The 12,917-nt window shown below is 42.7% G+C and overlaps 1 protein-coding gene across 2 annotated transcripts in view; it reads left to right on the top strand.

Annotated features, from left to right (window-relative positions):
- alk (ALK receptor tyrosine kinase) overlaps positions 1 to 12,917 on the top strand; it is a 365,563-nt gene that overhangs the window by 280,877 nt on the left and 71,769 nt on the right. For both annotated transcript variants that reach the window (XM_068717693.1, XM_068717694.1), the window contains exon 5: positions 6,395 to 6,528. In XM_068717693.1, coding sequence (XP_068573794.1) covers positions 6,395 to 6,528 — 134 coding nt within the window. The remainder of the gene's footprint in view (positions 1 to 6,394; positions 6,529 to 12,917) is intronic.

Genomic DNA, 12,917 nt, shown 5'->3' with positions numbered 1-12,917 from the left:
CCATGTGCAAAACCCCAGTCCATGCATAGTTACCAACAACAGCCTGTCATTAAAAATATATGTGCCTCTGTGGAGATACGTTCAAACAGCCGTCTACTGCAATTACATGTCTTTTAATTACTGGAAGAGGCAAATTTCTAACCATTGGCGATTATCCACTCAGTCTGTGTTCACGCCGATCTTGGCTTTTGCCGTGTTTGTGTGTATGTTTCGAAGGCATGTGAAATTGACACACTGACATGAATCCCTGGTTGACTTTTTTTCTTTCATCTGGGTTTGTTTATTTGGTCGGGGGTTTGCTTTCATCCTCTTTAATTTGCTCCTGGCGTTTTTGAGTCACAGAATCATTAGCTTAGCACAGAAATGCCAGATAGCCGTATTAAGGTGCGACTCGTATGAATATACAACGGGTAGTGCTCGCCTTGAGTGCAGTCGCGAGTTCTAGTCCTCAAAATCATGTAAAAGCCTCACGATTACTGTCGACCCCCCCGACCCCCCCCCGTTGATAGTGCTCACAAAGTGCCATAATGAAATTGCTTTGTTATTCATTGCCTGTGAGGCATAAGTGTGATGGCACCAAACTGTGTGGTTTTCTTGAAAATGTATGTTGATTTTTTTTTCCTATCACGTTTTTTTTGTTTGTTTTTTTTTTAAATCAATTTGGGCCAGCGTGAGGGGGGGGAAAAAGATCTTTAAAGTTTATTTAATCCACTTTGGCTGAACAAACACTGAATTCTGCCAAAGACTTGTCCCTAAAGCAAGTCGACCCAGTTTACCTCATCTACCCTATCATTCCGGCTGAATTATGGTGGAACAGATTTTGCCTTCAACAGATAGCATTCAAATGTGTCCTGTTTCGTTTGGGGAAGTGGCACTCATTCAGCTGGGCCACGTCAGGCTGTTGAATGTAATCTGCACTCCTCTTGACGTATTGGCTTACGTCTGTTGTGCATTATGCCGTTTGACAGTCAAAATCAATGCGGCTTAAGTAGAGATCCTGATCCAGCAGCAAATCCCCCCCCCCCCCCGCCCACATCCCAAGTCCTTAACCCCTGCCGCCTCTATGGAACCCGAGTCGAACGCGGCATCATTTTAAATTAATTTAATCTTTCCCCTCATGAAAAAAACACACTTTGATTTAAAAACAGTCGCCGTGATCGAAACCAATGGCAATGGCTCTTGGGGGTAAAAAATGTCATTACCATGTAAAGCAGTTTCCATTTCTATCCTCCCCCTTCCTTCAGTTTAATGCAGACACATTCAACAGGTTACTTGGACGTCTCAGATTGAAAACCTTCTCCATTTCATGCACTGACCAGAAGATGTGAGGTTAAAGGCTTACAATACACTGTATACTGTTCATACCGTACACATTATAGGCGGAGTGGTTCGTCACCATGGTTGTGTTTTGTGGAGCGCCGTTTGAATGGAAAACGTAGAGCCGTTGTAGATTTTGACATTACCCAGGACTATTTGTTGTTTTTCCTTCAGCTATGTGACCCAGATGTGTCTATTTGAGATTTTGTGATCATTGTTGGCACATCCCCGCATCCACATCTCAAACTAATTAACTTTGGCATTTTGCAAATTTGTTTTGATTTTGACTAATTGCTGACAGAAACTCACATTCTTGTTTGGATATCTCTCTGTGGTGTCACTTCTGGCTGTTGTGGACTACTGGGATTCATTCAGGGTGATCCGAAACTTCATTGATTTGAAGTCCGATGGATTCAAGAGACGTGATGTCAGATTTGTATGCGCGGCAGAAATACTAACAACATAAGCAATTTGAGCAAAGCACAACCAAAATTGCTGTAACCGTTGGCCAACTGCTGTGCTGACTGCAGGACCGGCTCCATTCCACTCCGCACTGAGCTCTATATGCGACAGCGCCCCCTTAAGGTTGAACTCAACTTAAATCTTCTTTTGCTTCAAATTCATCCTCTGATTCAATTTGCCATCTGTAATTGTTTCCGGACTTGTGAACAGTGATAAAAAAACTAACCAACCACAACATGTGATGGAAATCAGTGAAGCAGAGCCAGCGGACACGCAGTGAAGACATGTACGCGATGTTCTCAGAGTCCTCTTTTAATTCCATGTCAATTGTTCCGTATAAACACAACTTTATTTTGGAAGGGGAGGCTGCAAAAATCCACAGGTGTTTCATTAACAAAGCTAATAAAGAAGTCAGGGAGGAATCATTGTGTCTGTTCATAGCCACACAGACCTGAAAAGAGGTCTATTCAGCCAAAGTTAGTGTGATCACCAGTGTTTTTCAGCTGATATGGCGACCATTTACTGTAAACCCTAAAATGCATCTCCTAAATTAACAAATTAAAAACAATAAAGAACCACTTCCTGTCTGAACCTCACATCCCTCCTCAACCTGCTGAGCCTATAGCTGAAGAACAGTAAGTTCACAAGGCAACACAACACTGCTGGTCTAAGCACATTCATGTTTTTTTATATAAAAAAAGTGCTTTTATTTTTGCTTTTAATTTAATTTAATTTGAATTTTCTAGGTGGGTGATTATTTTCTCAATGACTGTAATTTGTGCTCAGCAGGTCAAGCGAGTCATGGAAAAGAAGCAGTCCCTTACAAATCATCATTAAAGTGTGTTTTTTTTGACAGCTTGTCTTACACACAGACACACACACACATATCATTTTAGATCTACACTTATGAGGACCTTAAATAAATTCAGTTCCTTCCTTAACCCCAAACAAAACCTTATTCCTTACTTAATTCTTAATGCCAACCTGAGAATGTGAGGAATAGAAAGCTCACAAGACGGTGTCTGTTTTGAGTCTGGAAATGTCTTCCTGTCTAGCACTAGCTTCACTCTGACGATGTGTCCAAACAGGCCTCACACCGTTAGGAAAACAATTTTATTTTTTAAAAGATACGCTACACACTTCTTCATGCATTGTTTGTCCTGATGGATGAGACTCAAAGCTAATGCAAACCAGATCTCACAAGACAAATAAGCCCTAATGTGATTAGGATATAAGCACCCTACATCCTCACTAACACACACACACACACACACACACACACACACACACACACACACACACACACACACACACACACACACCAAATGAAAATTAAAAGTGCTACATTAGCCAGAGCAGAGCAGTAAGGGAGCATATGAATAGCATTATGAAAAGAGAATCATCAATTGGCAGCAACGATTAGTTGGCTTGAGCTGTTTTGTTTTTCTGAGAACGTCATGGGAGATAATTTCACCAAACAGCAGTCTGAACAAAGGTCAGGTGATTTTAAATAACCAACAGGCCGTTAGGACACAACGAATTATTAGCATCCGCATTCGGATTAGTCATGAATATCTAATTCCCGCATGAAGAGTCTTTATCATTCATTTTCATTTTATTTATTTATATTAAGGAGCCTTGTGCCTTGCATGGTATACCACTAATTAGGTTTAAATGTTTGAGTGATGTGCTCTGGCAGCTCTGCTCTGAGCCGCTTCTCAGTTAATCAGTCCGCTGAGCGCCAGCGCAGACATAGCGTGATAAGACAGGAGAATAATTCAGTGGTCCAGGAGACTTGTGTTCAGTTCTACGGTAGATGGAGAGGGAGAGATACCAGGTCTACGTTGATCATTTTAGATTGGATGCCATACCCCTCAGTCCATTTCATTATCAGAACATTAGGTATATTCAATGCCAAGCACGCCTCCCTTTGTTTACACTTTGTTTAGAGTCTTTGCCCAAGCCCTGAGGTTTCATATTTAAATATGGAGCCCTTTCTTCCATGTGTATCTAGGTAAAGGGTACGTATCATGTCCATTTTCAGCTTCATATTTGTATTTAGGGTTTCTACTAAAACGTGTTTACATGCTTTAATGTAAAAAAAAGAAAACGGTCCATCTGAATCTGAAACGCTCCGTTTTAGCACCGGTGTCTTTAAGACCCCCTTTCCGAAAAGAAAGCCCAGTCGGCCCTGATTGGTCGGCATTTCCGGTCTTCTGCGTCTGCGTCCCTGGTGTGTCACGACCCAGGTGAATGAAAAGCTGTGACATCACAACGCTGGCGGCTCTTTTAAAGGCACAGTTTCTTAATACGGGCCGTATGCATTTCCCTGTGGATTGAGCTTTTATACTTTCACGGTATTTATAAAGCACCTAGACCTGATTCATAATCAAAAAAGACATGGAAATCTAACTTTCTACATTATGGGACCTTAAAGAATGAATTCCAAGCAGAAAGCATTCCAGTGCAATATACAATTCCATCATCATCATGCTCAGTGCTCATTCAGCAGTGAGGCCTTTTCTAAATGTGGGCCCCTCAGCTGAAACCATGGTGAATTCAGGAGGACCATATGTGTGCGACTCAGTCAGCAAAGCATTTCAAGGTTATCAAAGAGACAGTGGCAGCCCTTATCTGGGGCTTCATTTCCTTTCTATTATGAGATATGGCAGGGGAGCAGGTCCCACTCCGTGTACACTGGTGCTTTAACCAGCTGGTCAACACCTCCCTCCTTTCTGAGCAGTGTCTGGGTGAGAGCAGTGAAAGGAGGGGCGAATAGAGCAAAGCCAATACAACATTAAACAAAGCGCACACACATAAGGCTAGCTGGCAGAGGTAGTAATGCAAAGCTCGAGCACAGACATTGGGGAAATCAGAAAAGCTCAGAGCCCGTTTGTGTTGGGGGTCCTTGTGTGTGCATGTGCGAATTTATGTTTGCTGTACTCTTACTAACACAATTCTACCCAAACAAAGCACAGAATAAACCCCAAAATAGAAACGGTGCAGACAGTTCCCAGCACAGAGACCTGCTGAGATCTGTGAGAATAATGACATGTCTGTCTGTGGGTGGTTAAAATCTGTACAAATTAATGACATTGTTCCAATGTGGTGCTCTTAATAATAGTATTTATCTTCTAGGAGATAATAAAATGTTTGCGTCTTGGGAAGCAAGGAAACTCTTTTAGATATTGAATGCAAATATGCAGTGTCTCCTCCAACGCCATGGCAGCGACATGATTCACTAAATTGACATCATGCCGTATTGAAGAAGACTTTAATCTAACAATTGAGACCATCATGTTTACTGAGGTAATACAAATCAAGTGAGAAGTAGAGTCATTTTCTTATAGACTTCTATAAATATTATTTCTGCAACCAGAGGAGTCGTCCCCTGCTGGCCATTAGAAAGAATGAAAGTTTCCCTTTGTTAGTGGGTTTACTAAAGCTAAGCTCTCTGCAGAGAGCAGGATTGATAAAAGCAATGAGACTGAGCCCTGCTATGTAAAGTGCAGAGTTTGCTATTATTTCTCTGTAGGTATGTTGCTATGAGCGAATTCTTTTACACATTATTCTCCTGTACATTATCGGCTAAAAATATGTTCGGCTATTTTTTATTATTATTTATTAATTCATCAATGAATTAATTAATAGTGTTGTGTTGTGATGTACTGTACCTTAAAAAAAAACATTGCCTGAGATGTTGATGTGACATGTCTGTTCAAACCGCACGTTATTAATGAAAACAGTGGTTCAGCAGCATGATAGCATGGATGGCAGATCTCAAATGGCCAAACAAAGTTCTGTTACAATGTGCAACCGTGCGTGAGCTACTGCGGTGGCAAGCACACAGTATGCTATTGAGTGTTTCTTTGTGTACTTTAATCATCAGCTATTGTTGCCTCGTGTGTACGGCATTCAGAAATGTCATTAGGGAAGTCATTTGTTTTCTATATGTGGAGTCGGTGTAAAAATGAGGGGATGGGCAAGAGACCGGGGGAGGGGAGAGTGGAGAGAGAGAGAGAGAGAGAGAGAGAGAGAGAGAGAGAGAGAGAGAGAGAGAGAGAGATTGTTGATGAGCTCGGAGCCAAAGAGAAAACAGCACAATTTGCATAATGAAATTAGGGACAGTTAAACTACATGAAGCCAGCCGCTGGTTGAGGGAGGACAGCATTCAACGCAGGACTGCGGCTCACGAACACACAAGAACTTGACCCGAGTGTGTCTCGAGACCGCACACCTGCTGCAGCAGTGGCTTCGAATTGCAGTCCCACTCCGCAGCAGCCAAAAGCTCTCAAGTGAGGCGTCACCTCGCACCTGACCACCTGCACTAGACCCAGGGAGTCTGGGGTGGGCTCAAAGGGTGGGGGGGCATGCATCAACACACAACGGAAGAAGGTGAACTTCCCCAAATGGAAGGGAATGTGGAAGCCCCCATGACGGCTTCCGCCGAAGCCCTGGAAAGTCCCTCCTCTGAGGCTTTGGACGCTCAGGCGGTGCAGGCCCGGACGGCCCAGGCCACCCTAACCCCCGACCCCCGCAGCGCATGCGGGGCTTTCTGTCAGCCGTGGTGTCTGCTCCTCGCACTGATCCTCCTCCTGCTTTCTCTCCTTGGCAGCTGGGCGGTGGTCCACCTCACCCTGGGGACCCACGGAGGATCGCCCTTCCGGGTCTCAGCCAGCTACGATCAGCGGATTCCGCTGGATGACATGGCCACCATCGAGCCCCACTTCACCACCAACTGCACCATGGGTAAGTCGGCACAGCCGTGACGTTGCATTCAGGAATGAAGGTGCTGCTCTGTTTTATTAGTATTTTTATGTGTGAGAACTATTGATGATGTTGTGGAATGTGTTTTATCAACTTATAAGCCAAAGTTTAGTTTTCATGGACTACTTATTGTCACTTTTGCCATTTCAAAGACTAAACGATCAAACAGTTAATTGATAAAACCATCTCTGATAATATTAGTTAATAAATGTATTCGGTGATAACTCTTTGTTTTTTGGGAGGTTTTTTCCTGTCACATTTTCTGCAATATGTATGTGGACTAAATCTGTCTCACATGTCTGCCAAGTGGCCAAGTTCCCAGAGCAGCTCAAACACGTCGATTTGAAAATTGCACAGCTGCATTCTGTGATTTTTTTAACTTCATTACACCATGTTGAGCAATGAAATGCGTAGACTGCTAGACTGAAATAATATCCCTCTCTGTCAACCAAGAAAGCTCCTGAAATTTGATTAATATGGCTGATTCAATTTCCTCCGAGCTCGTTGCCGAAGCACAGCAACCCTCACTTAAACATTTCAAGTGGAGAAAGAGGAAAGAGGAAATGTGGATAACATACTTGTTTCTTTCGACAGACAGATGTTTGGGAGGCAAAGACGTGTAAAAATGTCATACCAATCAGGTGCAGTTTTAATGGAATGGAATCTATATATGTTTAATATTTTTCAAGCCGCTCATTGTAGATAAAGGCATGTTTTTCACAGTGAATGTATAGTCTGAAGCTTCATTTCAGGCTTCTGTAAGAAACGTTATCCGACTTGTTTACCAGACCATGTTAGAGTCCGCTGAGCTCACATAAAACGGAATTAAAAAGTAAAGGATGACCAAGAGAAGTGCTCCTCCAGCAGCACACTAAATTAAATCTTAAAATTGGCAGCAGCACACAAACGACGTCCCTACTTTGATAGAAAGTAGCTTACACAACGTTGTCCTCGCAAACTACTGAAACTAGATTTGCAATAATCAGTGATGGAAGTACACAAATCTTTTATTCATGCTAAAATAGCAAAATCACAGTATATTAATGTTTTGTTACAAGTAGAAATCCTGCATTTAAAATATTAAAGTAAGAGTACTTTAACTATTAACACCAACATGTAAAGTAGTTAGATGTGACAAAAAAAAGTATTTTATCAAGTGACAATCCCACCAACATTTGCTGGTTACAGCTTCAAAAATTATTTCAACAGTTTAATTAATGTCAGGAGTATAAAATCAAGGTTAACAATTATTGTAAGAATGTCCTTAAAGTACCAAAGCACTTAATTAGTAGTTGTATAAAGTAGCATAACATGGACAAGTACTGCACTGTGATTTTGAGTTACTCAGATATCGTACTGTGCCGTATTGCGTCTGCATTACTGGGAACATGCAGACTGAATTATAAAATCCCAATTTGACATTGAACAGCAGGCAGCAGTCACACCGCAAACTGAATACTTCAGGATGATGAAATGATGGATCAAAGCTGTATATGGCCTTAGATTGGGTCTTATTACTATTCACTAGTTAACTGCAGTTTCCTCCAAACTGTTCTAGTCCTTTATCACAGCGTGAAGCCACCAGAATGGAAAGTTTGTTTCTCCTCTTTGTAGGTCAGTGACATATAGACGCCCGGACAGGACACAGCAGACGCCTTGACATATTTTCATATTATGTGAACAATTGCTCCCCCGTCACAAATGATCATCCTCTGTTGCCCTGATTTCTGGCCAGAGATCTCAGGCGGATCACTATGACAAAAGGCTGGCGGGTGGACCAGCATTGTGCACAACATCGTCAGAGTCCACTCTATTTCATTGCTTGTTACGCTACACAAAGGGAAGGATGTGGGCTGGGAGACGGACCTTCAGTTTCCAAAGCTGTAGTGACACAAATTCAGCCAAAACAAACCACCAGCACCGGGGGTCTGATCCCGTGGAGGAATTGCCCAAACTCCCAACTGGATCCACCGGCCCGCTGTGGCCCCTCTGACGCTTGATTTTGCACTGGCTGAATGCTAGTTGCTACAGCTAACCGCTAACTGAAAGGCCCGTCTCTTTGAGCCGCCGGCAAAGTGCAGTCGGCAAAGACAAAGCGAAAATAAGTCGTTATAACTCTTGTTTCCAACATATCTAAATGTACAAGGACCCGTCCTCTCATGTTGGACTGAGTCCAGACTGGATGCTGCAGTGACTCTCTATCGCCTCTCAAGGTATAAGTGGTATTGCAAGACAGGACCAGCTTGAGCTAGCTGGTTAGCATGCTAATTTTAGAGACATAGACATATTTAACATAATATCAACACTGTAATATGTTAAACTAACTTTCTGGCCAGATCGTTCACATTGCACCTTTTTAAAACCATACAGATCATCATAACAAAAACAAAGGTGATCTCCCGCCAAGGCCTCTCATAGAAGTTCCTTTGAGCCTTTCCGTCGTTTATGCTCGGTCAATATTTGACTCCGGATGAAGGAGGAGCAGTCGCTCAACAGGAAGGATTTGTTTAGCTCTAATTCTTCCAATTTTCGGTTAGAATGGGCTGCTTGGACTCAGGAGGTCAGGTGGGAGGGGTTAGTCTCAGGGAACGAGTTTCTTACAGCTGACCCACACCGGCAACAAATCAGCAACACCTGACTCTTCCATTACGTGTTATCTGGATTTGGTTATCAGATATGTTAAAAGCGTGTGTGTGTGTGTGTGTGTGTGTGTGTGTGTGTGTGTGTGTGTGTGTGTGTGTGTGAGAGCGAGAGAGAGAGAGAGAGAGAAAGAGGAAGTGAGTGTAAGAGATGTGGAAAAACTCAGCTCACATGCTCACACATTTCATATTTTTTCCACACTAGCTCTCAACACTGCATAGAACTTTAAATCCTGCTATGACCTGGGCTATTTTAAAACTAAATCCTGGCCTTTAAGTCCTTCTTGGAGTCTCTTCCCCAAATTGTCTCTAGAATCACGTTGCAGGAGAAAAGCCTCTGAAAGAAGTGCAAAACAAAAGAAAAACTAAAAGAAAGTGACTGAAAAACACAAATAGTTCAATATCATATTAGTGATTCTCCTGTCTATTTCTGCCGTTAGCATTGCTCATGCAAATCCAGCCGGGGTGGAGCGGTGTCTAATTGTTCACTGAGTTCCTCTCTTCCAGGCAGCATGTAAGCTCTGCCTGGTAGAGAGTGAGACAAAAAAAAGATGCAGGCGTGCTGTACTCTCCTCAGGCACCACCTGGGTAGACCTAATCCATCTCGGCACGCTCACCAGCATGGCCTCACCACATTTCACGGTGTTCTTAACCAACCCCCCCCCCCACACACACACACACACACACTCTCCTATCCAGCACCTGTCTCAAACCTGGGCTCGAATTACCGTCCATCCTTACCTTAGCACAGAACATGAGGCCAGAGCGCTCCATTAAGGCTGTCACACTCAGTCCCTAAAGAAAAGAAAAAATGGTTGTTTTCTTTATTTCTTCCAGGCCCCTGCACTCACTATTGGCTAGTTACTGCCATCACTGACTTGTATTGACAGGCCTTTTTGGAGTGAGTGGGCACAAAGTCTGATCCAAACTTCAGTTTGAATAATTGTATTTGATTCATTCCCAATGATGTGAAATTCAGTTTCAAGTCTGTGGACACTAAATGTTCTGTTTTTTTCTTTGTGGTACGGTTGCGTAACATTTTCCTGCAAATTAGTAAGAAAATCATCAGAGTCATTCAGAGGATTCTCAAATGAGAGAGAGGGGGGAAAACATACTAATGATTCATTTCATTTATGGCTTCTTGTCGTGCGTTATTACTTGCTGTTTTTTTTACATCACATTTTTACATTAACAGTCGGAAGTCATAATTTCCCCGACTTACTTTCAGCTGAATCAAGTCAATCTAAATCCTGTACACAAATTCGGACCTGATCAGCGCTCCTTGTGATCTTCAATCTGAATTGGAAATTTGACAACGTCCATTGCCTCCCCCTTAGTTGTTTTCTTGAGCAGAAAGGCGGCAATTACTCAAGCCAGTGAAGTGCGAGGAGATAATGTCAATACGAGATAAATAAATGGAGCGGTGTCCGACTTCTCTCTCCATACCCTTCCACTTTAATTAACTCATCAGTCACAGGGCCAACAAGCAATCCAATTTGTTTGCCCCTAAAGTGACTCGTGTGGTTATATGCCTATCTCTGGATTGGACAGGAAGCTACAATCCTATTGCTAGTATTTCTTTGACGATTGTAGCCGTCCAGAGAACGTAATTATTCAAGCACGGCAAACCCTCTCAACCTCCCACCGCTTCTCATCCTGGAAGTAAACAGACACTGGCGTGATGACTGACAAGCTCATTACCAGATTGTGTCAATAGCAGATTTGACTTTGCCCTCGTCATGACGCTGTGGCAAGGCAGAAGGTCACATGTGCGTTTACTCATTATAACAATGTTTGTCCACTGAAGAGCACATTGGCATTTGCGCTCATGTATCACCCCGCAAAGCTGTCACAATTCATTTTTCCCCCCAAATTGGACACGTAGCTGAGACAAGGCAGCGGCGAACCCCGCTGGGAATTTGAACCGGTGACCTTCCCTTCCACGGCCCATTTCCCTAACCATTACACCTTTGCCGCGGCAGGCCCTTAATGGAGCGTTACGGCGAGTCTATAGTTTGAGATTAGGTACACAGCAGCACGAGGGAGTCGCCGGGCCCATCAATCACGCACGGCCCTGTGAAGGCGATGAGGGAAATGGGCTTGGAGAGACCTGGTGGAGTGGACAGAGTGTCGGAAATGTGGATGGAGGGAGGGAGGGTTTGTAGAGGGAGAAAAAGCCAATCAGTGTCATAGTGTGGTACTGAGACTCGCCTTTAATTATGCAGAACTTATCACACATAAGCCTTTAATTGAGTTTTCAATTTCGCTCTGACTGCATGAATAATACAAACTCATCTCTGAAGTTTTTTCCTATTGGGTAACAAGAGCAGGCTGATAAATATATACTGTATTTATATATATGTATATAAATAAATAAAAATCTCATACTGTCACAGCAGTGTGAGACCGTGTTTATGAGATCAAAAGAATGTCAAAAATTGGAGAAACTTAATAAAAGTTTGAGGGATGTCACACGGTGACGCAGCGGCCCCACAAGGATAGGTTATAGAGCATAACGTTTCTCGTCTGTCTTGTAAAGACTCATCGGCTCTGCCGCTGCTCATCAATCCCCCGATGCGCACGTGTGCAAACTTAATAATGTCGAGCAGGTGTGTAAAATCTGGCGAGTGGTGCGTCACGTCAATCCTTGTCGTGAGCCCAAGGTGTGATTTTTTTCCCCCTGGGAAACACACATCCTGTACACAGAGCTTGTCATCTTGGCGCGCAGGATTTACCTCCTGCAGTGTCCATATACTGGATCAGCACTTTTAATGATATTCTTCCTCGTAAAGCTTTCAGTAGCAGGATCAAACTTTGAGAGTCAACTTGTGCGCTGCTAATTAATAATAGCATTTACTGTTCGAGGCCTCCGGCTCAAGACACTAAAACCTTTCATGTTACAGTTGCACCAGGACACTATAAGCTGCTTTCAGTCCAGGGTGGCACTGAAACTATTCCTGATTAATACACATATTTTTTTTTCTGTTTCTCTTCATATGTGCACATCAAAGAAAGATTCGGAATTAAATATTCAAAAATAGAGTCAGTGCATACAGAAAATGTATTAGTTTTTGTAGTTTGTAGTTAGTTACCCCGTTTCAGCTTCATAGTAGTATTTTGTTTTTTTACTAGAACATGTTTAGATGCTTAAATGTTAAAAAAAAAGACATAGTTTGTCTCCGTGTCTGACGTATAGTCACACTTTGTCTGAAATGCTCAGTTTTAGCGCCTGTCTCTTAAGAATCCCTCTCGACAAAGCAGTCTGCTCTGATTGGTCAGCGTTGGAGGAGGGATCTCAGAAAGCCATGAGCGAGGACCCACGAGAACAGGCTTCCAGGAAGTGTTTTAACGGCCGACACGCCCCCTCATTGTTCATCTGTCATGTGATTGGACGCTGCAGCCGATCGGACTGACTGACTGGAGTTTAATACCAGAGTGACGACGGATCACAGATTAAGCTCTAGTTTATACTTGATATGTTTTCTGATTCACCATCTGGTTTAAATAGATGTTCATTGTAGACTGAACAACAAAAGGACCACAAACAACTTTCTTCATTTATTAGAAAGATTTGTCTTTTCATGATCTGATATTTCCCTCAATAACTTCTATTATGGATACAATTAAAGACAGAGAGAGCTTTTTACATCATTCATCATCATTTCATTCAGTCACGTGAGGCTGATCATTCCTGAGGGTTTGATGAGTTTTATCATTTAAATTTGACCTGAA

The sequence above is a fragment of the Cebidichthys violaceus genome, unplaced genomic scaffold (genome assembly GCF_023349555.1).
Source record: "Cebidichthys violaceus isolate CVI_PGR_0920_01 unplaced genomic scaffold, fCebVio1.0.p SCAF_22, whole genome shotgun sequence".
In the NCBI taxonomy this organism is placed as follows: domain Eukaryota; kingdom Metazoa; phylum Chordata; class Actinopteri; order Perciformes; family Stichaeidae; genus Cebidichthys; species Cebidichthys violaceus.
This window is presented reverse-complemented; position numbering and strand designations above follow the sequence as displayed.